A 27,460-nucleotide genomic window follows, 5' to 3' on the forward strand; every position below is an offset into this window, starting at 1 on the left:
CCAGGCGTTGCAAAAAAGGCTCGCCCGCCCAAGGCGTGGGAAGACTGCCTGCCGAGGGGCGCTGTGGCGCGGTTTCGTCCCCCCGGCTCGCCCTCTCAGGCCTGGCGGAGACGGAAGCGTCCTTTCGTTGGGGCTTCCTTCGCCGCCTCCTTCTTCCCGTCGTCAGTCTGCTTCGCGTCGGGGCGCTCGAGCGAGCGGCGGCCGAGGAGAAGTCTCGGAAGAGGCGAGACCCGCCGGGCTGAGGTAAGCGCGGCGGCGCCCTGTTCCCTTCCCTTTACAAAAAAACTTGTAAAAAAGTGCAAAGCTCGTGGGCTCCTTGTCTCTCTGCCGACGTCTTTCTTCTCTCTTCTGGCGCCCAGGCCTCGTTGCTGGGCCCCTTTCCTAGCCCCCGCCTCCAGCTCAAGGAGTGTCCGGAGTAGCTCGTGGGACCCAGACTGGGTTCAGTGGAGAAGCTTGGTAGTCTCTGCCGCTGCCCACCCGGGCCCAGGTGTCCGGGCTACACCCGCGCGCGTGGGCTTAATCTCCACCTGTCCGCCTTGGAACAGATTTTCCCAGCGCTTTCTAGCGTCGCCCGCCAAGCTGACTCGACCTAAGAAGGTCGTAGTTTTCCTCTCCGCTGGTAGCTTCTATGTTGGGAATCGACTTAACGACTACAATTGAGCTCAGAGTTGTGAGGCCGCACAGTTGTTAAGTGAATTTCGCCCCCTGTTACGACCTTTCTTGCCACAGCTGTTAAGTGAATCGCTGCAGTTGTTAAGTGCATCAAGGCAAGTGGTTTAAGTTAGTGGTTAATTGAATCCGGCTTCCCCATTGCTTGTCAGAAGGTCACAAAAAAGCGAATCGATCACACGTGACCCTGGGACAGGGCAACGGTCATAAATATGAACCAGTTTGCCAAAGCGGCTGAATTTTGATCATGGCGATGCCGCAATGGTTGTGTGAAAAACGGTCATAAGTCATTTTTTTCAGTGCCTGTGAAACTTTGAACGGTCATTAAATGAACTGTTGTAAGATGAGGACTACTTTTGACAGTGTGGTGAGAGTTAGAAGTTGGTGCTTTTATTCCCTCCAACTGGAATCTGCTTTGGAGGGGCTCTACTTTGATCCGTGTGGCACACTGTTAATTAAATTTCCCCCTGAAATTGAGGTCAGAAAGGTGTCTCCATCAAGCAGAAGATCAAGCTTTTTGAAAGAGTTGCTGATAAATGTAATTTAATCCTGAACAGCCATATTTTGAAGAGAATGGATAAGCCTGGCTTTTGTGCCATGTAATCTCAATCAAAGTTTGCTTTGTCTGTACTTGCAAAGGCTGAAGAATATATATGGTAGAAAACGGTGGTGGGATTCAGATGTGAACAACTGGTTCTCTGTGTGGATGCCGCTTCCGGAAGTCCATTCTGGGCCTGGGCAACAAAAAATTAGCTACTGGTTCTGCCGAAGTGGTGCAAACTGGCTGAATCCCACCACTGGGTAGAAACCTATATGTTTTGAGTAGAACTTTAAAAAAGTATTTCAGGCTTCATATAAAAACAACACCTCTCTGTTACAGATACTTACTGTATCTGTCGACACTGAATATTACAGCCTTCACATTTATTAACCTCATGTTTTAATAATAATTTATTAAACTTTATGCTGCCCAATTCCAAGCAGCTCTGGACAGCTCACAACGAACCAATAAATTAAAATGAAATAAATAGAAGATGGCCTGTACCACATATAGGATGGAACGAAGCAGGGTATTTAGCTCTATTTGACAGACCACATATTAAGATAAAAGTTTCTTGTTTGTTGTTTTCTAATCAACATATTTGAATCAACATATTGAAATAAAGAATGACTATCAAAGGTTATCTGCTCCTTAGGTAAGATTTGAACAGGGTCGTTCCCACTATGTGATTAGCATTTTAAACTTCTTTTTTTTAATCAGTGTAGTTACATTGTTTAGCATAATGAAATCCTAACTTCTGAGCTGGCCTTAAAATTGAATATTCTCTTATTACTGGTATTTAGTGGCTTGGAAGAAAAAGTTTTTTCCCCCTCACTCTGTTTACAACCTTTATACTCTTTTCAAATAATTCCTCAAGTACTTAAAGTAGATTGCAAAAGCAGCTTTTTTGAACTTCTAGGATCAGAGACCTCAATGATGACAGATATGTTCCATGCATTGTTCATGTTTAAATAAGTGTGACAATGAGATGCTTTGTTCCTTTTTCCACAGTTTGGATTAACAGAGGAATTTGTTGGTATAAATTTTTCAGTGTTGAAATTAAAGCAAAACACATGTCAAAATCATATTGATATCATAATCACATTAATATCATAATCCTAATGGATCAAGAAGAGGTGGGTTCTTAAAATTGTTCTGTGTTTGTTTATCAGAAATAGAAATTGGAACTTATGCAACCTGTTCTGTTTTCCTTTTTACACAAATGGGCTTCCCTTAATTGGCAACAATTCTAAACGGAAACTGAAACTGGATTAAATGACTTTCCAGTATTGTGTACGCTGAGGATCCAATAACCTAATTCCATACACTATTTTTTCACTATTTTGGAATTGAAGATAAGAGTTGAAATAGTATGGCATTTTAATAGGTTTGAGAATTAGCATGTCTGTAGTGTAATACATAGTATAATAGTAATGAGACCAACAACATCCAGACTCAGATAAATTACAAATGGTAAGCAATCTCTTAAATCTATCTTCAAACAAATGTCTTAGATGACAAAAGTAGCTGTCTGAAATGACAAAAGTAGTGAGCATGATAGGAGAAAGATATATATTACATTTCACTCATGTAATTTGAAGTACATTTATCCTATGGTATACAAAGGGAGAGAAAGGGCTATGCAGCAATATGGATTTAATGGGGAAACCCAATATGGAGATTTCAAAGGTACCTGTTGGTGCCTTGTTAAAGTAAATTTGACTTTTCCTTGGATAGCACAACAATTAGGAAAAGGTACAGCTTTTTGAAACACTTGCTGTTAAATGTAATTGAACTGTTGGTTTTTTTCTCTTCAAATCCAGGTTGCAATGTAGTCCTAAAGTTTTGCCAAAGTCAGTCATTAATGACAGATTATTAGAAATAAAGTGTCCCTGAGTATATATTCTCACCAGTAACTCACACTAACCATACTGTTAAGTTAAGCTGCAAATATGATATTTAGATGTGTATCCCCCTCACAAATTAGTATACCAGTATATATTAAGCACTATTAAAAGTAATTAATTTCCTTTCAAATAATTGCTTTCCTGGCCTTCATTTATGATCAGAAAGCATACCTCAAAACAGCATTTTAAAAAGAGGAAGGAAAATACAAACATCTGAAAAATCAAAATTTCAGTTTTCATATATTTATTAGTTTGATTTATAGCCTGGATTTATTTTATACAACTCATGGCAGTATGCATAAATTCTCTTGCTTTTCCTACAACCACCACCTTGTGAGAATGGGCTGGGTTGAGAGAGAATGTCTGGCCCTAATAGATACAGCTGGCATCCATTTACCAATTTCTAATTCAGCACCTCTTCTGGGAAATAGTTTTAACTGAAAAACAGAGAAGGACTTCTAGAACAGGCACATTTAGTCCTAATAAACAAAAATTGTGGGTAAAAGGAGGAAAAATGAGATAAATGAAGCTCAGAAGTTGTGTTTTACAAGAAAATTAGCATTCCTAAAGAGAAAAGTGGGTGCAAGAATGTGACATTTCTATATCCATAGAAAAAACTACATAGAATTAATAAGAAAAACAAACTTTCCTATTTTGGTAACTTCCATGAATAAAAATAGTCGCATGCAGCTGCGTAACTGAAAGTGTAGTTGTAGACCAAATGTTTATTGCTGTTTATTTTTTATAGATATGACAACCTTCTCTCTTCATAATCTCAACTAGGAAACTGTTGCTGTTGTGAAGCAATATGTACTTCAAAATTAGCAATATTATTGTATTGAGAAGGTGCATGAAAATAATATACTGTAATGCTAAGTGTCCTGGATATATTTTTTTGGTTATTGCTTATTTTACATATAGCTTGGCAACCACAATTGGAAACAAGAATTCCCATTGCTAAGCGAAATACTACAAGCCCATGATGGCCTTAGTTCTACTGAGAACGTTAAGCAAATCACCCATGGGCTTTAAGTGAGACATCACATGACTGCAAGTTGCAATTTTACTGCCAGCATCCACATAAACTCTGCCTGTTGGAAAAACCAATTGTAAAGTACACAAATAGGGAAGACTGGGGTCACTGCAATGGTGGTAAATGAAAGGATTGGTCACAAAGTTACTTTTTCAGCACTGAAAGTTTCAAACAGTTGCTAAGCAGGGCAGTTATTAAGTAAGGTCTATACCAGCATAGCTGACTCTGGAATTCTGGGAGTTGAAGTCCAGGAGTCATAAAAGAGCCGAGGTTGTCTACCCCTGGTCTGTGTGTGTGTGTGTGTGTGTGTGTGTGTGTGTGTGTGTGTGTGTGTGTGTGTGTGTGTGTATGTATGTATTTTCAAGATGATTCCTAGTGGTCACCTGTAAAATATTTTTCAGTTTTATTATATGAAGCCTTTTAAATTGGTAAAGGCAAAAGCAGGAAACAGAATAGGCTGACAGGCAATGTGCATAGTAACTTTTTCTGTTACTGTTTCCTAAGTGATATACAGAGATAAGGAAATTTATATTTTCAAAATAGTCTCTATATTTAAAGAATTCTTCAGTTGTGAGATATGTTGCTCTTCTGGTCTGGTTCCTGTAGAAGAGCTTCACTACTTTGTAGCTAACAATACAAATAATTTCACAACATCCCTTAAAAAAAAAAGTAAGGATTTTTAAACTGTTTTACTTCCACTGCCTGGTTTTGGATATAGTGTGCATGAATAACTCCTAAAACATACTTTTATAATAGGAAATAATTTATTCTGTGGAAAGTAATTCAGAAGAACTAAATACATATTTAGGTAGTAGTGAGCAAATAGTTATTTTATAGCGTTTGTTCACATTAAGCAACCAATTCAAACTACCATGATTTTAAAGAACATTAAGCTATATATCATTTTTTTCAACATTTTACATCATAAGGAAGTAAAGCATAATTATTAAAGATAACTATTAAATTATTAAATTAAACACTTTGCTTCAATGAGAACAATTTTAGGGTTTTCAAGAGGCATAAAATATTGGCAAAATAAATTAAGTATCAAAGAAAGGTAAAGTTATTTAAAGTCACTGTTATCCATAAGTTATAAAAAGAAGATGCAATATCCTTGTGCATTTTTGTATTGTTTGTGAAATTTAATTTTATATATGATAAAATACAAAGGCATACATGTTTTCTTCATCACTATGTCACAATACATAAACTTATTTTCATTATTACCAATAATAGCACTAGCACTTAAACTTGTATACTGCTTCACAGTGATTTTACAGCCCTCTCTAAGTGATTTACAGAGTCAGCTCCAAACAGTCTGGGTCCTCATTTTACTGACCTCGGAAGGATGGAAGGCTGAGTCAGCCTTGAGCCAGTCGGCAGTCGGCAGCATTGAACTCCTGGCTGTGGGCAGAGTTAATCTGCAATACTGCATTCTAACCACTGTGCCTTATTTTCCCAATAAGGGAATAAGCAAGTGAATCAAGCTGTCATGTAATTTACAGAATTATGTTTTGCAGCTTAAGAAATCTATACAGCTATGCAAAGTCTTATGAGAGCTAAGAGTTTAAAAACCATTAGTATACTCTTTATTATTGAAAAGTTTTAACATACAATTTTTCTTTAAAAAACCCCCCTCCCCCTCCCTTCACCCTCCCCCCCTACCTCTCCCCCCTCCCCCCTCCCCCCCCGACTTCCCAGAGCTAAATACAAGGTATATATAAAAAAACCAATCATAAACAATCATATACTAACAACCATAAACTCTAAAATCTATCACTCTCTAGCTTATATAGGATAAAACAAACCTTAGTAATATTAAATATATATAAAAAAAACTAATATAGAAAAAAAGAAGAAAAAAGAAAGAAGACTTATTCAAATGCTACATAAAACTTCTTAACCCTATACTTATTCTGGATAAACTCAATCCATTTTCTCCATTCCATAATATAGCGTTCTTGCGAGTGATCTTTCAAATAGGCCGAAATCTTCGCCATCTCTGCCAGGTCGGAAACCTTTAAAGTCCACTCTTCTATAGACGGCAATTCCTCTTTCTTCCAATACTGACCTATCAAGAGTCTTGCTGCCGTAATTAAATTCAACATCAACTTAGTGTCCACAACTGTAGCATCTGTAATTATTCCCAACAAAAAAAGTTGCGGACAAAACTTTATCCTCTGTTTAAAAATCTTCTGCATGTTCCACCAAACTTTTATCCAAAAGGCCTTAACCTTTTTACATGTCCACCATATATGAAAATATGTTGCATCTTCATCACCGCACCTCCAACATTTAGGCTGATAATTCGGATACATACTTGCGAGCTTTTTAGGATCTAAATGCCATCTATAAAACATTTTGTAGAAGTTTTCTCTTAGATTTTGAGCTTGTGTAAATTTTACGTTCCTCACCCAAATCTTTTCCCACGTGTCCATTGTAATAACTTCCTGGATGTTTTGGGCCCATTTTATCATACAATCCTTAACAAGTTCTGTTTCTGAATCAATCTCTATCAATGCAAGGTATATCCGTTTAATATGTGCCGGTCCCTGGTTTCTAATTTGCTTTATCAAATTTTCATCAGTCATTGTAAAACCATTTTTCTGATCTTCTTTCCACCTGGCCCGTAACTGAGTATATTGGAACCAGTTTTGAACAACCTTCTCTTCTCGCAAGAGACTATATGATTTCAAACACCAGACATTTCTTTCCAAACTTAGGATCTCCTTGTACGTAGTCACATCATGTTTGAAACCAGCATGTATATTTTCTATTGCGTGTTTTGGAATTGCCCACAGTGGTATCTTGCAATCTAACTTATGTCTGTACTTCTTCCAAACTCTCAGCAATGCCTGTCTTAAAATATGCACTCTAAACACATTGTCTACCTTCTTGTCATACAACAAATATGCATGCCAGCCAAACAACAAATCATGGCCCTCAAGATTTAATAATCTCTCCTGTGTCAAATTAATCCAATCACTTATTCCTACTAATGCAGCAGCTTCATAATATAGTTTAAGATTGGGCATTTTAAGCCCACCTCTCTCACGAGTATCCTGCATAATCTTAAATTTAACTCATGGCTTTTTCCCTGCCCACACAAATTTATTGATACCTCGCTGCCATTCCTCCAAATTAGAATCTTTCTTAAGAATCGGTATCATTTGAAATAGAAATAAAAATTTAGGCAGGACAGTATACTCTTTATTATAAACCACTAGTAATATCCTCAACTTGCACAGAAAGGTAAAAGGCAGAAGGAAAGCATACAGTTTAAGTTTTTAGTAAGCGGTATAAGTAGCCTACTTATCTTATACAGGAGGATCTGAACAGACTCGAACACTGGGCACTATTTATCAAAATGAAATTCAATTGTGAAAAAGGTAAGGTTCTACATTTAGGCAGGAAAAATCAAATGCACAGGTATAGTATAGGTGGCACCTTGCTCAATAGTAGCAACTGTGAGAGAGATCTCAGAGTCCTAGTGGACAATCACTTCAATATGAGCCAGCAGTGTGCTGCAGCTGCCAAAAAAGCCAACACAGTGCTAGGCTGCATTAACAGAGGGATAGAATCAAGATCATGTGAAGTACTAATACCACTTTGCAATGCCTTGGTAAGGCCACACCTGGAATTCTGCATCCAGTTTTGGTCACCACGATGTAAAAAAGATGTTGAGACTCTAGAAAGAGTACAGAGAAGGGCAACAAAGATGATTGGGGGACTGGAGGCTAAAACATATAGGGAACAGTTGCTGGAATTGGGTATGTGTAGTTTAATGAAGAGAAGGGTGAGGGGTGACATGATAGCAGTGTTCCAATATCTCAGGGGCTGCCACAAAGAAGAGGGAGTCAAGCTATTCTCCAAAGCACCTGAAAGCAGGACAAGAAGCAACGGATGGAAACTAGTCAAGGAGAGAAGCAACCTAGAACTAAGGAGAAACTTCCTGACAGTTAGAACAACTAACCAGTGGAACAACCTGCCTCCAGAAGTGGTGAATGCTCCAACACTGGAAGTTTTTAAGAAGAGACTGTACAGCCATTTGTCTGAAATGGTATAGGGTTTCCTGCCTTAGCAGGGGGTTGGACTAGATTACCTCCAAGGTCCCTTCCAACTTATTATATTATTATTATTATTATTATCCCAAAGTGTACTATGGCATTTAACATGCTTTGTTTAATTACATTTTAATATTTATACCCAAAAACCCAGGTTTATTTGGAAGAAGAAATTTCATTAGGGAAGCTGTTGGCTGCCAAAAAAAAGCATTAATGACTTCATCATCTATACTATCCCTGCTAATTTACTGGTTGTTCTGATGTGTCTGTTGCTGATACTGCTCAACAAACAGAGATTAGGTCTTTGACTTTGGTTACTTTATAAGAAAAGGACAGAATGAAAACAAGGAAAGGAACATAGCTCTCATTCCTGGAGGATGAGGTACTTTGGCTGTAGCTGAGCATTGTGCATTTAACACATTCTTGAATCCATTCTTGAATCCTGTTTTTTAAAAAAATTAATAATTAAAGCAAAGAATTGATTGAACGGATTGCATATTTAATGCCATGTTGAACTGCAACTTGTACTTTCAATATTCCATTATATTTCTCTTTTATACTTTTAATAAGGAAAGCTTTCTGAAATAAGCAAAATGTCAGTTTATTTGACACCTGTCATTTCAAAATTAATCATATTTTTGTTAATAGAGGCTTTCTAGAAGAGGGACAGGGATTGGGGACTCCTACTGTACTGTATTGTTGCTGCATCAATGGAAGGATTATTGGTATAAAGAGGACTTTTTAAAAGTTGCCCTGAAATCTGTAAGAGAGAAATCCTTTCTACCAAGTCTTGGCCAGGCACAAATTCTTGAATTAAGGCAGTGTAAGTAGAGCTTAACAACCTAAGATATGCAGATGATACCACTCTAATGGCAGAAAGTGAAGAGGAACTAAAGAGCCTCAGGATGCAGTTGAAGAAGAGTGCAAAAGTGGGCTTGAAACTCAACATTAAGAAAACCAAGATCATGGCATCCAGCCCTCTCAGTTCCTGGCAAATAGATGGGGAAGAAATGGAGGTAGTGATAGATTTTATTTTCCTGGGCTCCAAGATCACCGCAGATGGGGACTGTAGCCAAAAAATTAAAACACACTTGCTCCTGGGGAGGAAAGCCATGGCAAATCTAGATAGCATACTAAATAGCAGAGACATCACCCTGCCAACAAAAGTGCGTATAGTCAAGGCCATGGTTTTCCCAGTTGCAATGTATGGCTGTGAAAGTTGGATCCATAAGAAAGGCTGAGCGCCAAAGAATTGAGGCCTTTGAACTATCGTGCTGGAGAAGACTCCTGCGAGTCCCTTGGACTGCAAGGCGATCAAACCGGTCAGTCCTAGAGGAGATTAACCCTGACTGCTCTTTAGAAGGTCAGATCCTGAAGTTGAAACTCAAATACTTTGGCCACCTAATGAGAAGGAAGGACTCACTGGAGAAGAGCCTAATGCTGGGAAAGATTGAGGGCAAGAGAAGAAGGGGACAACAGAGAATGAGGTGGCTGGATGGAGTTACTGAAGGCGTGAGCTTAAATGGACTCCAGAAGATGGTAGAGGACAGGAAGGCCTGGAGGAATGTTGTCCATAGGGTCGTGAAGGGTCAGACACAACTTCGCAACTAACAACAAGTAGAGCTTAACCATGTTCTTTCCCTGGGCTGTTCACAGCTCCATTCTGCTTTAAATGTTTAACTGGCAAAATGGCCAGTGTCTAGGTAACAGTTTTGTGAAGCGTGTAGCCTCTTTCTTGTTAAAAATTCTGAACAAACGGGAATTTTGCCAAATTGAATATTCCTTCAGATGGGCAGAATTTTATTCTTAAACTTCAAATTAAACGTATTATACCTGAATAGAAACCTCCATTAGATAGGATATTGCATTCTTGTAGCTCTTAACAAACATGAAATAGTTTCTAGTAATACAAATTCCTTGAATAGTTATGGATCTAGCTCATTTCTTTGTTCTATCAAAGTAGAAGGATATATCCTTACTCTCATAATCCAATCACATAAATATAAGGGATTTCTTTGATTTTTTTATAACATGGTAATAGCAATTTAGATTTTAGATCGGGGTGTCAAACTCAATTTCATTGAGGGCCGCATCAGCATTGCGGTTGCCCTCAAGGGGCCGGGTGTGTATGGCCTGGGTGGGCGTGGCCTACTGGGTGGGCGTGGCTAGAGTGTGTATGGCCTACTGGGTCTGCATGGCCAGCTCTACATCGTTCGCATCAAGGGTGCCTATGAGGGCATGGGCAGGAGTGGGACAGATCTGAGGGTCTCTGGCAGAAGGAGGGTCTCTGGGCCAGGGCCAAGGCAGTGGGGGCCGTTCCCTCACTGTTTCCAGGATGGCTTCGCGGGCCACATGAAACCACTTCGCGGGCCGGATCCGGCGCCCGGGCCTTGTGTTTGACATGTCTGTTTTAGATACACAGACAGACTGACTGACTGACTAACTAACTAGGCAGGCAGGCAGGCAGACATAGATGATAAATGGATGGATGGATGGATGATAAAAATATAATAAAACTTCCATCGCAGTGCCTGTTTGCAATTGTGAAACCAAATGGGAGAAGGGATACTATTGAACTATTAGGACAGGGGTGTCAAACTCAATTTCATTGAGGGCCGCATCAGCATTGCGGTTGCCCTCGGGGCCGGGTGGGTATGGCCTGGGTGGGCGTGGCCTACTGGGTGGGCGTGGCTAGAGTGCGTATGGCCTGAGTGGGCATGGCCACCTCTACATCGTTCGCATCAAGGGTGCCTATGGGGGCCTGGGCAGGAGTGGGACAGATCTGAGGGTCTCTGGCAGAAGAAGGGTCTCTGGGCCAGGGCCAAGGCAGTGGGGGCCGTTCCCTCACTGTTTCCAGGATGGCTTCGCGGGCCACATGAAACCACGTTGCGGGCCGGATCCGGCCCCCGGGCCTTGTGTTTGACATGTCTGGGTTAGATGGAATTGGTAAGGCTTCCCAAAAATAAACAGGTAATAAATCATTGTATAAAGGTATGTATAAAATTATGACTAAACACATTAGAAACATTAGAATATTATCATTATAAACAGTCTTTAGTTTCCGTCCTCCCTTCCCTTTTATTTCCACAATCTTTTGCTCTTGTCTAGCATTTTGTGTAAAATTGCACTTTTCCTAATACTCCAAAAGGGAATAATGTGATAAATATCTATGCCTGTATGACAAGTTATTCTTTTCTTTTTTTGTGCCTGTAGGTATCCTGCCGCCTTTTAAATTAGTATGAGTCTACTACATAGTAACACAAGTTTTGAAATCAATGATCAAGAGAGTGACTGCTGTGCAGCCATGGCCAGTGCTTGCAGTGCTGGGACCAAGGAGGAAAGCTTCTCTGCCCCCATCAGCAACGGTATTGGTGGGACACTTTCAAACTCTTTCACGGAGGAAACCCAAGGCTACGATGTGGAGTTCGACCCACCACTGGAAAGTAAATATGAGTGCCCTATCTGTTTAATGGCTCTACGGGAAGCAGTACAGACGCCATGTGGACATCGTTTTTGCAAAGCTTGCATTGTCAAATCCTTAAGGTAACACAGTGAGTTTGTTGAAATTCAGTTGTGCCCCAGGTTCAGTCTCCTGGCAGTGTCCATTAATTGCTACATCAGGTTTCTTATGCAACCTTCAAAAATTTAAAGCTAGGATTTCTTGTGAATGAAATGAATGATATCAAGGGAAAAATCATCTGAGAGAAATTCATACAGTCTACTTTTAAGACTTTTGCCTTTTCTATTTCCAAAATTATTTATAATTTAAACAAATCGTTGCAAAGTCAGAATTGTCTTTACCAATTAGTTGTGGTCTTTCATGACATAGTTTGTGTTTTCTATTGTATGATTGACTTGTTGGTTGATTTATTTTAAACTGTGGCATGCTGACATAAAGTAATCCTTTGTTACTGTTAGAGAGCTGTGATAAATATCGATAAGTAAAATACAGTATTGCGGAATAATTTACTGATGGATTGATTGTAGGAACTCAAGTTCTCAATACTTTTTCCCATTATTTTAGTACTAGAATCATGGGCCTTAGCTTTATTCCACCAAAAAAAAAACATTCTGACAACCTTCTCATGAGGTACAACACCTGTAATGCTGAATAAGTTTTAAATGTAAGCTTCCTCAAATAATCAGTTTTGATTTTCCTCATGTCTGAATTTATTAGACAAATGTCTAAAAAATTAAAAGTCCTTTTTGTTGGTTGTTATATTTTAATAAACAATTAAAATATAACAACCAACAAAAAGGACTTTTAAATCTATTTAAAATCATAGCATAGCACTGTGAATCTCACATATACATATATCTATCCATTTAGCACTGGAAGGTCAGTATGTTAAATTCTGACTTAAATAGTACAGGCCTTAGACATAGGAGCATATCCGGGAACTCTCTGCCAGTTTCAAACCACAAGTTCCTGTTTCTCCACTGGATTCTGCTCTTCTTGTATATGTTCTGTTTCAAATATTTTTAAAAATGGGAATGGAACAGGTATATTGTCTAAGAAATAAAAACACCACGTTGCATGTGGTAAATAAATGAAATGATTATTTATTTATTTATTTATTTTATTTTTATTAATGGGACTTATATCCCGCCCTATCTCCCGAAGGACTCAGGGCGGCTAACAACAACAAAAATTAAAGGTCTCTGTACAGTAAATTAAAATTAAAAATTGAAATAAATTAAAGATTAGAGTTAAAATTGTAAACATAATTAAAATCCCTGTCAGTCCAGGTCAGCCAGGTGGAAAAGGAGTGTTTTGAGGCCGCGGCGAAAGGACTGGAGATCTTGGGCCATCCGAAGCTCAGGGGGGAGCTGGTTCCACAGGGCTGGCGCTCCCACAGAGAAGGCTCTTCCCCTGGGGGTCGCAAGCCGACATTGTCTAGCCGACGGTACCCTGAGGAGGCCTTCTCTGTGTGAGCGTACTGGGCGATGGGAATTCGTTCCCGGCAGCAGATGGTCCTGCAAGTATCCCGGGCCTAAGCCATGTAGGGCTTTAAAGGTAAGTACCAGCACCTTAAATCTCACCCGGAGGGCAACCGGTAGCCAATGCAGCTCACACAGGAGGGGTGTAATATGGGAGTATTGGGGTGCTCCCATCACTACCCGTGCAGCTGCACTCTGCACCAGTTGAAGCCTCCGGGTGGTCTTCAAGGGCAGCCCCATGTAGAGAGCATTGCAGTAGCCTATACGGGAGGTAACGAGTGTGTGGGTGACTGTACGTAGGGCATCTCGGTCCAGAAAGGGGCGCAACTGGTGTACCAGGCGAATCTGGGCAAATGTCCCCTTAGCCACGACTCCAATATGATCTTCAAAACTGAGTCGTGAATCCAGGAGGATGCCCAGATTGCGTGCTCTATCAACATCTCTCCTCCTATACTCGAAGATGGAACCTCTTGGACTAAACGAGATGTCGGTACGTAAAGCCACTCAGTCTTGGCCGGATTGAGCCGGAGCCTGTTCTTTCTTATCCAAATCTGTACCGCTTCCAGGCAATGGGACATCACATCGAGGGCATCACTGGGTTGGTTCGGGGTGGAGATGAAAAGCTGGGTATCATCAGCATATTGATGATACTTCACCCCGAAGCCACAGATGATCTCTCCCAGCGGCTTCATATAGATGTTGAACAGGAGGGGCGAGAGCACCAACCCCTGAGGCACCCCACAACTAAGGGGCCTAGGGGTTGACCTCTGCCCCCTTGCCAACACCGTCTGCGAACGGCCCGAGAGGTAGGAGGAGAACCATTGTAGAACGGTGCCTCCCACTCCCAACTCCTCAAGACGACGCAGCAAGATACCGTGGTCGATGGTATCAAAAGCCGCTGAGAGATCTAATAGGACCAGGACAGAGGAGTAACCCCTATCTCGGGCCCGCCAGAGATCATTCACCAGCGCGACCAATGCCGTCTCCGTGCTATACTCGGGTCTGAAACCCGATTGGTACGGATCCAGATACTCAGTTTCCTCCAGGACCAAAGGGAGCTGCCGTTTATGTTTACATCTTGTGTTAGCCGTACAGATACAGAGTCTCTCCCTCTCCCCCCCCCTGTGTGTGTGTGTGTGTGTGTATGTGTGTGTGTGTGTATTTTGGAACCCGGATAAATGCAAGCAAAAAGAAAAAAAAATCTGGAATATTACTTTTCCTTGAGTCCCTTCCTAGCTGCAATCTCTACTCCCACCACTGCTAAGCTATTTCAATTAATCTGCTATGAGGTGCAAAAGATGCTGGAGTCGGAGAGATTTTCAGACTGGCTGTGAGGAAGGGCAATAAAGCAGGAATAAAAATGTCTTCCAGTTCATGTGAGACACTTTTGGAACCAAAGCTGATTGTTTGCAGAAATGTGAAGAATCACATTGTAGCCAAATGCACAGCACTTGGTATTAATACATGCATACACACATACATGCATAGATACATACATTATACATACAGTACATATTGTTTCTTTTTGACAGAGATGCAGGTCATAAATGTCCAATAGACAATGAAATCTTACTAGAAAATCAACTCTTCCCTGATAATTTTGCAAAACGTGAAATCCTCTCACTGACAGTGAAATGTCCCAACAAAGGCTGCAGTCAAAAGATGGAGCTAAGGCACTTAGAGGTAAGTTTTAATGTGTATCTTGTTTAAGAACTAAGGTTTAATTCTATACTAGCCTGATCAGTATATTTAGGACTTATATAAAGAGATACTTAGGATATGTAAAGCAACAACTCTTGAAAAATTGGATAATAGGAAGTAAGGTAATTATGATTCTTTCCTTGAAACTAGGGCTAAATTTGTTATGTTTGAATAAGTTACAGATAGTCCTCAGGTATAGTATTGATTGGGCTGGACTTCCCATCACTAAGCGACAGTCATAAAGTGCAATGTCACAAAATTGTACTGCTTAGCGACAACAATTCTGGCACTCCCAAACCACTGTGGATAAGGACCTCACAGCTGCCCTTTTCAATTTCCTGCTGACTTCTCTATTAACTTTGCTGATCGGAAGCCAGCAAATAAGTTGGTAACCAAGAACCACCTGTAATAACATTTAAGAGTCTTCTGAACACCATGCCCTTACGAGTGTTTCATAGGTGGATTTCAGCTGCTCACTCAAGTTTTTCCTTCTGCTGCAGCAGGTAATGTTTGTTATATTTAAGTTTACCATTGATTTTGTAATATTGGTTGCTTTTAAATGAAAAAAATAGATTGTGGGTCACTAAGTATCACAATATTTCCATAACACCATTGAGAAAACCATATGAAACCATTTGTATATCTTTATTTGTATGGTTGTTAAAGCTATAGTTACCAGTAATGTTTCTCTCTGGTAATATTACAATTATGGTCAAACTTTGTATTTTCAGGAATTATGTAACAAAATCAACAATTTTGTTTTGTTTTGTTTTGGGCACCTGTTCTTCTAATGGCTTTTCCCCAGGACCATGAGATACATTGTGGATTTGCAACAGAAAAATGTTCTCTGTGTCAAGAGATTTTCCAGAAGAACCAGTTGCAAGAACATATTAGGCTAGAATGTCCACGACGGCAAATTGCCTGTCCAAATTGTGCCATGTGTATGCCTTACGAAGAAAAAAAGGTATAATGCAAAATAGAACTGTTATATATTTATACTAAATTAATAAACTTATTTTAATAATGCATTGATTATTTCCAGGTTGCTTTCTGTTCTCTCATATAAAATGGTCCATAAAATGGAGTATTTTATTCCTTAATCCACTGAGGTAATTGCATCTTTCTGTGGAAATGATTGTTCCTTCTCCAGTTCTGCCTGTTCATTATCTTGATCTAAAGAACAATGAAAAGTCAGTCTAGATCAGAGTTTCTGAACCTTTTGGGCTTGGCGGCCCGGGGAGGGGGGAAAGAAGGGATGGTTTTGTGTGTGGAGTGAATATGCACATACAAGCGTTCAAATACCCATTCCTCGAACGAGGGGTTGCAGACACCCGTGACAACACTCACTTGAGGGGCCGCGAACACTTGTGACGCTTGCACGAGCATCGTCACAGACATTCGCAGTACCACTCGCACAAGTGAGGCCACAAATGTGAGTGGGGCCGCAAATGGCTGTGATGCTCACGGCAACGTGCAAGTGGGCCTGTGTGCGCCCACAATCACATGCGGACTGGCTAGCCACTCAAGTGGCCTGGTGGGGACCCCTGATCTAAGCAATATTGGATGTAGACTAGTATTTATAGGTGTCAGAGCAGAAGGTGTTATACAGCTTTTTTTCCCCCTTCTGTTCAATCATGTCCTATCCAGGGGTAGACAACCTCGGCTCTTTTATGACTCATGGACTTCAACTCCCAGAATTCCTGAGACAGCTATGCTCCGTGAGTCATAAATGAGCCGAGATTGTGTACCCCTGTCCTATACGTTTTGAAGAAAATATTTTGTTTACTACTTTCTTTTAAAATAATTATAAAGGTAGTCCTTGACTTTCAACCAGTCACTTGGTGACCATTCAGAGTTACAACAGACCTCCCTAGAGCTACTTACAACCTGGTTCTGATAGACGGGCCTTGTCACATATCAGGGGTTCAGCAACAGGCTCGCATTTATAACTGTTTGCAGCATCTCATCATGTGACCATATTTTATGATGTTTTTACTGAAAACTGGCATTTTTTGTTTTCAGCAAAAACAGACCCTTGTGAACCCAATGCTTTGCAATTGGTGTACTCAGCGACTGCCAGGTTAGCTTAATGATCATGGCAAAAAAAGTCATGTGGGTGACTCACTTTATGGTCATCACAACTTACCATTGCAATGGCCAGGCTTCATTATGGCTATAAGTCAAGGACTACCTGTATACATAATTGCACATAAACTATACTCATTCCTCATTAGCTGCATATTCTGTTGTGGATAACACTATAGAAGTGTTAATTTTTTGTCAAATGTCTCAACACAGCTATACACAACCATGGCAGTAGAGAACAAAGTGTGACCTAGCAGCATTGACATGGGCTACACCAAGGGCAACCATGCTCTTGTTCTCATGGTGTTCACTGTGATAACAAATCTCCACACCATTCTAATAATAATTCACATGTTTTCACATCAGTGCTTCAGTAACCACAGTTTCTATTTCTGTGGGGGTTTTCAGCTTCCATGGATAACAACATTGTAAGTGTACCTGCCTACATACATGAGTTGAGAAAAAGGATAAAAGTTCTGCCCTTGAAGCATGGCTTTATAAAATGCTTCCAATCCCTCTGATTAGATCAGAGTGGGTAACCTCTATTAATTCAAAATCATTATTCCGGGAGAAAGGCAGACAACCTTCTCTCGTGCAGCCAGACAATCTTCTGAAATTGTGATAGAGAGAAGCTGTATCCTGGATTGTAAACCATCTAATAGTCCTAATTATGTATCATTTCCCTTTCCATGACAACTAATTTTCTTTCTTTTTTCTTTCTTTCACTAAAATAAAGGTTCACGATGAAATATGCCTTTTGGCAAACGTCTTCTGTAAATATTGTAATACAATGTTAATCAGAGAACAGGTAAAAGGACATATTTTGTTTGCTTTGTATTTATTACTTTGCTCAGAGTGTAATAGAACAAATTGATAAGTTATAGCTCTGACAAACATTATTATGAGACATAAAAGGATAGTGTGAACTGTTACATAGAGTTAAATGCTAGGGAGGAACTTTATCTTGTGTTTTCATACATCAAAATATTTTCTTATTCAGCAACTTAGTTTTAGATCTATATTATAATTAGATTCAAAAGCTTTTTTTGTATTTCTGTATAGGCACAAATGTCTTGGGACTCTGAAAGCTTCACCTTATACTAAGCAGATAATATCTACAGAAAGAATACTTTACAGTGACTTTCACAAAATGATTTTCCCCGGAAGGCTATCTCTGTGGCCTCTCTTAAATTTTTACAACAAATTATATGTACACCATTTATACCATCAATATTGTAGTATTATTAATCTTTTCAGAGATTAGATTTTACCTTGATCTGGCTCTGTCTCAAAATATCAACTAAATTAAATTGCTAAAAATGACTTTACTAAAAAGTTTGACGCTTAGTTATTTTCCTAAGTGTTTTATTTTTTCTATTGTTTATAATATGTTTTATTTGTCCTTTTACCTTGATTTTTAGTTTAATATTTTTGTCATTTTTAAGTTATAGTAGAGGAGAGATTTTGAAAGTGGGGATCATTTTAAAATAGGAGGTGAAAACTTTTTTTAAAAAAATCCTAATGTGACAGTTACAAATAAACAATATATTTGCTTGTTATGAACATAATAATAAACTGGTAAGGAAAAACAAAGCTTAAATTTGGTAATACAGATATTTTGAGATAGAGTCAGATCAAGGTAAGATCTAATGTCTGAAAAGATTGATAATACTACAGTGTTGCTGGTAATGATGTACATATAATTTGTTGTAAAAATTTAAGAGAATTATTTTTTTATCAACGCTATTTTCCACACTTTGAAAGTTTTGTTTTCCATTGCTTTACAGTAACAAATCTGGCAGCTAAACTGAATAGAAACTGAATCATTTTTTAAATGTACAACTCATGTTGTAGGCAACATAAAATAGGATAGAAAATCCTAGGATTCATTTTAAGATGTTTGCAAAGCTTATCAGTTTTATTAAAACTTGGCTAATTAGGTCTTGTCATCCAAAAGGAAAATACAGAACTATTTATTTAAACCTTTGCCAATACCATCTAGGAAGTATTGCAATTAATATAATGCAATTTCAGTTCAGTATAATGCTACTGATCTTTACAGTATTAATGGCACTGTTTTTTAATTGTTATTTGATTTGAAACCTGGAAAATGATCTGAATCTGAGCATAAAAGTTTAGACAAAATATATTTGCTATTAATTTCCCAGTTTTCTCACTAGAAAGTAATATTATTTAATAAATGGTATAATGACACATATTTACTTGTTAGTGTAGGATTTCTGGAAATTACAGATCATTCTTTTTTTTCTTTTTGTAGCTGCCTAATCATTATGATAATGACTGCCCTACAGCTCCAGTACCATGTACCTATAGTGCATTTGGATGTCTAGAAAAGGTAATTTAAATTAGTTTTATACATGTATATATTTGTTGATTTTAGAGAAATATTTGTCAGATAATATTGTAATCTGTGTATAATGTATAAAGAATGAACTCACTTTGATTGTTTGGTTAGCCCTGAAGCAAAGAAAATTTAGGGAAGCAATTTCAATATTTATATGACAAAAGTTTGTTACTTTGTTAAAGTTTACATGTTTTAATAATGGCACCCAAAGCAGTTTTTAAAAATAAATTAATGTAATATATAAAACATTGCCCATCACATATATTAATGGGGAGGGCATGATGGCTCAGTGATTAAAGATGCTGAGTTTGTCAACTGGAAAGCTGACAGCCCAGTTCGAGACCCGAGCACAGGACGATGGGGTGAGCTCCAATTACTTGCTCCAGCTCCTGCCCACCTAGCAGTTCAAAAGCAAGCAAATGCAAGTAGATAAATAAGTACCACTTCAGTGGGAAGGTAACAGCATTCCATGTCCTTGGCATATAGCCATGCTGGCCACATGACCACGGAAATGTCTTGGGACAACGCTGGCTCCCTCAGCTAAGAAACAAGATATGCACCACCCCCTAGACCTGGACACAATCAGACAGGGGAAACCTTCACCTTGTATTTTAGTGAACAGAATGCCCATAAATTTAAAGGCACTACTAAGTCCTAAAAATTTAATATACATGTGTGCAAGTGGATAGAGAAGATTTAAACATTTAAAGTTTGGGAACATTATTGACAGCACTTGAAATAGGTTAGAACCTCTGTGATATGAAAAAATCTGGACAAGATCTTTGCTTACTAAATATGTGAACAAGTTTTTCAAATGTAGTCTGTTTACTTTTAGATTCATCCCAATTATCATCTAAACTAGGAAGTTTTCAGTTGACTAATGTTTTTGTTTTGCTTAAACCTGAAACCTAACAATGGCTATACACATTTTGTATTTGGGAGGCAAGTCTCTCATTTTTTTTCCCAGAGAACTAAGAGAATTTCAATATGATACCTTTCTACAGCTACAGTAGTGCCTCTTTAACAACCATTTGTTCAATGACCTTTCAAAGTTATGGTGCCACTGAACAAATGGTATTTCACCCGGTCCTGAAGTTACAGCTGTTGCAGCACCCCCATGATCATATGATCAAAACTTAGAAGTTTGGCAGTCCACAACAATTATGACCTTAGGGTTACCTCAACTCCACTATACCCACCTATCTCGTCCCATTTGTGCCCTTTTGGCTGCTCTGTGCACTGGCACTCCTCAGTAGCAGAGGCAGTGCCAGGGCTGAATTAGAAGCTCAAGGCCTTCAGAAGTCTCAGTCAGGCACCAACAACAACTCAGGCCTCAACTTCCATCCCAATGCCAGTGGTGACACTACCGCTACCAAGAGCCACCTCGAGTATCATGGCCAGCTGCCCCGGTACAGCCTCCTAGCCCCTCTACTCCCTGTGCCCTGCAGACCCTGCTATTCCCAGGCTGAACTTCTCTTGTGTTCTTCCTGCTGCATCCAGCTTCCCCCTATACGTGGCACTTCCTGGTCACATCAGGCCTTCTTCCTGAGGCCACGTGCATGCTTCTCCAGATCGCACACTGCCTTTTTGCAATGCTTTGGAAGGCCTCAGAAGCAGTGTGTGATTTGGAGGCTTGCGTAAGGGCTTCTTACAAGCTTTTGACAGGCCTCAGAAGCATCATGAGAAACATTGCACAATTTGGAGGACAACATATAGTCTTGGGAATAAGTCATGGCACGACAATCAGCTGTCTTGCATATGACTAGGCTTACCTCATCAGCAGAGGAGGAAGAAGGCTGGGGCTAGGGCTGAAATAGAGCCTTGGAGGGAAAAAATGTCTTTGTTTATTCAGCTATATATGATTGCCAAAATGTAGCCCATTTTTCAATCCAGCCTCTAGGGTAGAAAAGGTCTGTCTTCCCAGAAAATCAGTTTAGAATTTATTTTGATTCTTCCATGGAATGAATTAATTCTGTAATTGCTAATGTGAAAGTAATTTGCTTTCATTTAGTGGGAGGTCCGATTACTGTCTGCTAGGGGTTTTTTAGTTTCTTTCCAACCAATATGGTAGTTTTTTGTTCTGAATTATCAATTTCTTCTCGTGTAATAATTCATTGTAGATAAAATTTGCAGGATTGAGTAGATTTCACGTGGGGGGGGAGGGAAAGGAGCTTTTCAGTCATGCTGTGAAATACCTTGAGCTACTGAATGTTGGATAGCACATATAGAATTTAAATCTCATATTTATTTCAGAAGAACAAGCTTGTCATTCTGGCTTTCTATGACTTTGCCCGGCTGGGAGTCTTCCAAATAACATTAGACTATAACATCCAAAATTATAACCAGGATTCTAAACTAGTCATTGCTGATTAGGAATTGTACCACAACACATTCTATAGGGCTTCTGGTTGAAATTTAACCTATTCCAAGGTTAAAGTATATACTAATGTAAAAATAAAGCCAAATAAAAAGACATATATAACAAATGATATATCTTTGTACAATATATATCTTTGATTTCTGTGTGTGTGTGTATGTGTGCGTGCGCGCATGCGCATGCGCATGCACGCACTTGTGTATATGTGTGTGTGTAATCTCAATTTACTAATTTATTGGAGTGGAATTTGGTAATTATTCTAAAATGGAGATTAATTATAATAAGTTCTGGAAAATTTTGGAAAATGAGTTCTGTAGTATATCATGGTACCGTGACTTTTTAAAGAAAAAAAGAGTAACAGCAAAAAGTATTTTCATAATTAAGTAAAATATTTCTTGCTTTAGTTATATAAAATAAAAATAATAATGTAGATCTGTAAAAATGAAAATTAAAGATTTCAGTATATTTTTATAATTTTGCAGATTTTTTAAATTGCATAAATGTTTTTCGGCTTCTCATCTTAAGCTGCTGTTTTGTAATCTATATATTCATGTGAGAATGTTTATTCAAATGTTTATTTTTAAAAAATAAACATTTATAGGGAAAAGATTATTCATTGATTATGTTCTTCCTATACTTAAATCAGAGAAATGTTCCTTTCATACTTCATATTTTCATAATCATTAATGTTAGAAAGATATTTTTACTATGTGATGGGTTACATTCTTGTAAAATATAATTTTTCAAAACAAAAGTTCTGTTGTTGACTGTACAATATGACATAGTTCAAATATTACATTAATGATTAGTAATACTGATGCTATTCTAAGTAGCTAAAATATTTTGTTTTACATCTGAAATTTGAATAGACCTTGATCTGCTTCTGAGCATTTGAAATTTCTACAATTCAGTCCTTGATTTTACTCCAAAGAAATAGAGTTGTATTCACTTTTGTCTAATTGCAGATGCAGAGAAATGATTTGGCATGCCACATGCAGGAATTTACTCAGGTTCATATGAGAATGATGGCTCACACTCTTCGGAGTGTCAGCGTCACCACTCCAACTTCTGTGAATTTTTCTGGAACCTTACCCTTTGACCCATCACTTTTCTCTCAAGGCATGCCACCCTCGTGTGAGTGTAGCCCAGAGGTCCAGAACTTCAAGGAGACTATTCAGCAACTGGAAGGTCGCTTGGTAAGACAAGATCACCAAATTAGAGAACTCATTGCAAAAATGGAGACACAACAGAACCAGATGGGAGATCTCAAACGCACCATCCGAACACTAGAGGAAAAAATGGCTGACATGGAAGCCCAACAATGTAACGGCATTTTCCTGTGGAAAATTGAAAATTTCAGTGCGTATCTGAAAGCTCAGGAGGAAGAAAAACCCGTTGTGATCCATAGTCCAGGTTTCTACACAGGGAAACCAGGATATAAACTTTGCTTGCGTCTGCATATCCAGTTACCAAGCGCTCAGCGTTGTGCTAACTACATTTCTCTTTTTGTTCACACCATGCAAGGCGACTATGACAGTCATCTCCCTTGGCCTTTCCAAGGCACCATACGTCTATCAATTTTGGATCAGTCTGAAGGATCTCCAAGGCATAACCATGAAGAAGTCATGGATACCAAACCTGAGTTGCTAGCCTTCCAACGTCCTATGGCCCATCGTAATCCAAAGGGCTTTGGATATGTGACTTTTATGCAGTTGCAAGCCCTAAAACAAAGAACATACATAAAAGATGATATTCTCTTGGTGCGCTGTGAAGTTTTAACGCGTCTGGACTTAACCAGTCTCCGAAGAGAGGGTTTTCAGCCTCGTAGTACAGATGGAACATAATAGCCTATTGTTACTGTTATTATGAAAACCAAGCTTGGTTTAAATTATTTGGCTCCCTAAAGGGGAGCAAATGATGTTCCTATTTCAAAAAGAAAAAAGTGATCTTACCTTCAGAGCAAACTTCTGGTTCTTCCTCCTTAGGACCAGAAAGGCAGCAATAATAAATATGCATTTTATGCCTTTTTTTACTATATGAAAAATCTTTCACTTGTAGCAGCTGCTTTTCTGTCTTCTTAGACGAAGAATCTGCAGAACTGAAAATGAAGGGTGAGATTCATAAAAAATCACAGATATTTGAAGCAGAATTTAGACTGCCACTCTTGGAAAACTGTATGCTTTTTAGGAAAGGGGAAATCATTCTTCTTTCATAAGACAAAATATATATCTAGTGCACTCTGTTGTTCTTTTTGGTGAGCTAGATAACTGACTATTATCAGTAGCTGACGTGTGTTAAAAATTGTAATTAAAACAACCGCTTATTGTACAGTGAGGAATTGGCCAAATTCTATTGTTATTTGACATTAGATGATTGACAGATGAAGCTATAAACTTTGTATCTCAGAGAAGTTAAATTCTGAAATATGTCTGCATAGAGGCAAATATGTAGTGGGATACCTCAGGGTTCCTGTCTTGGGCCCAGAATTGTTCAACATTTTTATAAATTACTTAGAGAAAAGGATGCAAGGGGAAATTTAACAAATCTGCAAATGACACAAAGCTAGGAGGAGAAAACTCCGAAGACATGCTCAAGGTTTGAAAAAATTCCTGCCCTGGGAGGAGCCGTGGGGGGGGTGTGTTAGATTATAAAAACTCCAAGCTGCCTTCCAACGTATTCCATAGAATTCCTAAGATTCCATGAATTGAGTATATAAGCTAATAAATTAGGGCTAAATCATGTCTTAAAACCCATCCTCAAAATTGCAACAATTGTACCACTCCTGCGATCACTTGATTGCAATTCACCTGCTTGGCACCTGTTTCATATTTGCATCAGTTGCAATGTTTTGTGGTGGCACAACCTTCCCGGCTGGCTCCTGATGGGCAAAGTCAATTGAGGAAGCTGGGTTCATTTTAATGACCACATACTTCACATAAACAACGTGATCCACTTAATAGCAGTAAAAATGGCTGTAAAATCAGGACTGGCATGTGATGACTTGCTTAATAACCGCATTGCTTAGTTGTTGGGACCTGAATTTCTGAATCCCAGTTGTGGTCATGTGTAGTGGACTACCTGTGTGACCTATGCATAATTGCTTAATGCTCTTTTATCATTAAAGCAAGAAAGTCAATACTCATATCTTTGTAGATGTGGAATGGCGACTTCTTTCTTGCACTCCCTTCCCAGAGAATTGAGCGTTAATCCATTCTCAACTACTGGTTTAACATAGTGATAAATTATGTTTGATGTATCTAAAAGATCGCGGCAGAAGCTTAATGAGGCATCAACCTGATTGCCTCAGGACATCTTTGCCCTGATGACTGATGAAATCTTGAGGTAGCCTTGACTGATGTTTCCATGTCCCTATGTCATTTGCACTGCTTATTCCTATCACTTGCCCTGTGGCGTTTTTGTTTTGCACTTGTGATGATAAGTTTTAACTGTGACTCTGCTACAAATGTTAAACACGTTTCATTTTTAACCTGGAAGCACTGTTGCAATCTGTTAGAAGGGAATTCCCCTTCTTTTAAAGGTGATTTGGGATAGGCTTAGGCTCACATTCTGCAGTGTCTTCAGTTTTGCTGACATATTCAGCATAGGTGTTAACAATTCTCAAAAATGTGATTTTTACCCAGCTTCAGATTGGCTGATCTGAGCAAAGCTGTAACATTTTATTTTTGCGCACCACAATCTATGTAGAAATGTATTACTTTGTTGCAAAAACCTTACTGTTAGTGCACATTGTAAACCTCTGGTCAAAATTCATTAGTGTCAACAGGATAATTTTGGTGAAAGGGCTCTTGATAACACTTGTGTGACATGAGAGCAAAAATGTGGAGTCCTGACCAAAGTTAACTAAAGGATGGAAGTGTAGCCCTGATGTGTGAAAGAAAAATAATCAAAGCAGCCTTACCTTTACTTTGAAAAAAAATACTGATATAAATAGTACTGGTGGCAATAGTTAATCAAACCAAATCCGCACTACTATTCCATAAGAACATACGACAGTAAACTTGTAGATCTATGATAGCGTAATCTTTCCTTACAGCCCTATACGAATAATCTCAGTATGGTCCTTACCTTGCAAAACAAATAAAAGCTACACAGCAATGAAGCAATCACAGGAAAAAAAACACTCAAAATTTTGAGTTGACCTGTCAGATTTGAAGGCACCTGTCAGAACACTGCCTATGAAAAGACACGAATGGAGGCAAAGCTTATTTGAACCAAACATTTCCCAGAATTTGGGAGTGAATTAAAGTATTATGGGAGTGTAACACATACCTATTCTACATTTTTATAGAAGAGAAGCTTATGTGAAAGCAAAAGGTTTTTTTACCTTTTCTAAACTCCCACCCTATATAGGCACTGAAAATGTGCATTATTTGAAATAATTGCTTGTCTATTCAGAATACAAATCTATAAATACTGATTTGTACCATATAGTTTTCTATTCTCATGCTTTTTTATGAAAAAGAACAGTGTAGATTATTCTTTATTTAAACTTTGGTCTAATTATAGGGATGTCATTTTTGATGAAATAGCAACTCTTAGTGTGATATATTTCATTTACTTATCCAAAAGTAAATGTCACTTACTGAAACTTGTTTCTAACTATCTTCTAGAAAGCTAAGAAAAAGAATGCTGGCATCTTTAGATATTTTTATATATAGAAGTATTATGTATTACATTGTATCAATTTACTGCATATTTACAATGCTATTTTGACAGGAAAAAAATCCAATTTTGCGGGACACGTGGATATGAATAGTAATTTATTGTAATAAGCATTAACTTTTAAGGAATAGTATTCCATTTAGTTAATAAACTAGTAGATTGCATATTCTCTCTTTGTCAATTGCAATTTCAGATTGTTATAAGTCCTCTATAAAATAAAGATAGGAACTAAATATATGTGGGCTTATTTCAGCTTCAGGTAGTCTTATGGACAACTTGAGTACTTTCAGATAATGAAATATGGGATTGCAGTGTCATCTTTTATTTAAAAATTGTTGAATACATGTCAAGATCACTATCTAAAATATCTATACTTTTTGTCTGTTATTTAAACTAACTTTATTTTCCATCACTAGAAATATTTTAACTTCTGTTTTATCCTGCTTTTTTATTCAAAATATTTTGAGCCCTAATTTTGGAATTCATTGCTAATGGACATCAGTAAGGTCTAATCCATCTCTTTAAGATATCCCTTTATTTTTAATTACTTGATTTTTAGCTTCCTTACTACCAGCTCCCCATCCCTTTTCACTGTATATATTGTACTTATCTGTGCAGTATGCTACTGTTTTTATTCAATGTTTTATATTCTGCCACATAATTAGGAGGAAAAATAGGGAGCTGGATGCACTTTTTTAATCTAACAAATTTCAGTAAAATGGCATAAGCTTTCATAAACTATAGATCAGTAGTTCATATGCATGGAGTGGAGGAGCAAGTAACTCACAGGCTTCTAGCTGTCTTAAATTCCTGTTCCCATCGGGCCTGCCCAATAACAGTAGTAATATTTTTTAAATAAAAGATTGGAAAATGGTTTTCTGTTTCATTGAAATGTCAGGTTATCGTAATATGTGTTGAACCAAGTACCAATGCAAACATACAAGTAAACTAACTACAAGGGGGGAAAACCATTTGAATTAAAATGCAGGGTTTCTGCCTAAAATGAACTAATGCTGTGACATTATCCAGTAAATTAAAAATGCTAGTAACAACGGCACACTAAAATATTACATACTATCAATGTTGCTAATGCC

The 27,460-nt window shown here is 38.3% G+C and overlaps 1 protein-coding gene across 1 annotated transcript; it reads left to right on the forward strand.

The window, feature by feature from the left end:
* Positions 1-27,239, forward strand: TRAF6 (TNF receptor associated factor 6). The gene is made up of 7 exons (XM_081312642.1): positions 1-243; positions 11,428-11,757; positions 14,688-14,838; positions 15,662-15,820; positions 17,678-17,749; positions 19,220-19,297; positions 22,649-27,239. The coding sequence occupies exons 2-7, from the start codon at positions 11,453-11,455 to the stop codon at positions 23,525-23,527; spliced, it is 1,644 nt and encodes a 547-aa protein (XP_081168768.1). The 5' UTR covers positions 1-243; positions 11,428-11,452; the 3' UTR covers positions 23,528-27,239.
* The last annotated feature ends 221 nt before the right edge of the window (positions 27,240-27,460 follow it).

Source organism: Vipera berus, assembly GCF_964194415.1.
Source record: "Vipera berus genome assembly, chromosome: 1".
NCBI classification, from domain to species: domain Eukaryota; kingdom Metazoa; phylum Chordata; class Lepidosauria; order Squamata; family Viperidae; genus Vipera; species Vipera berus.

What these genes read in the sequence shown, in the direction of transcription:
- TRAF6 (XM_081312642.1), top strand. Translation starts at nt 11,453, where the DNA reads ATGAGTCTACTACATAGTAACACAAGTTTTGAAATCAATGATCAAGAG. An exon ending in TGGAGCTAAGGCACTTAGAG is followed by an intron (nt 14,839 to 15,661) that starts GTAAGTTTTAAT and finishes GCTTTTCCCCAG; the next exon opens with GACCATGAGATACATTGTGG. An exon ending in TGCCTTACGAAGAAAAAAAG is followed by an intron (nt 15,821 to 17,677) that starts GTATAATGCAAA and finishes ACTAAAATAAAG; the next exon opens with GTTCACGATGAAATATGCCT.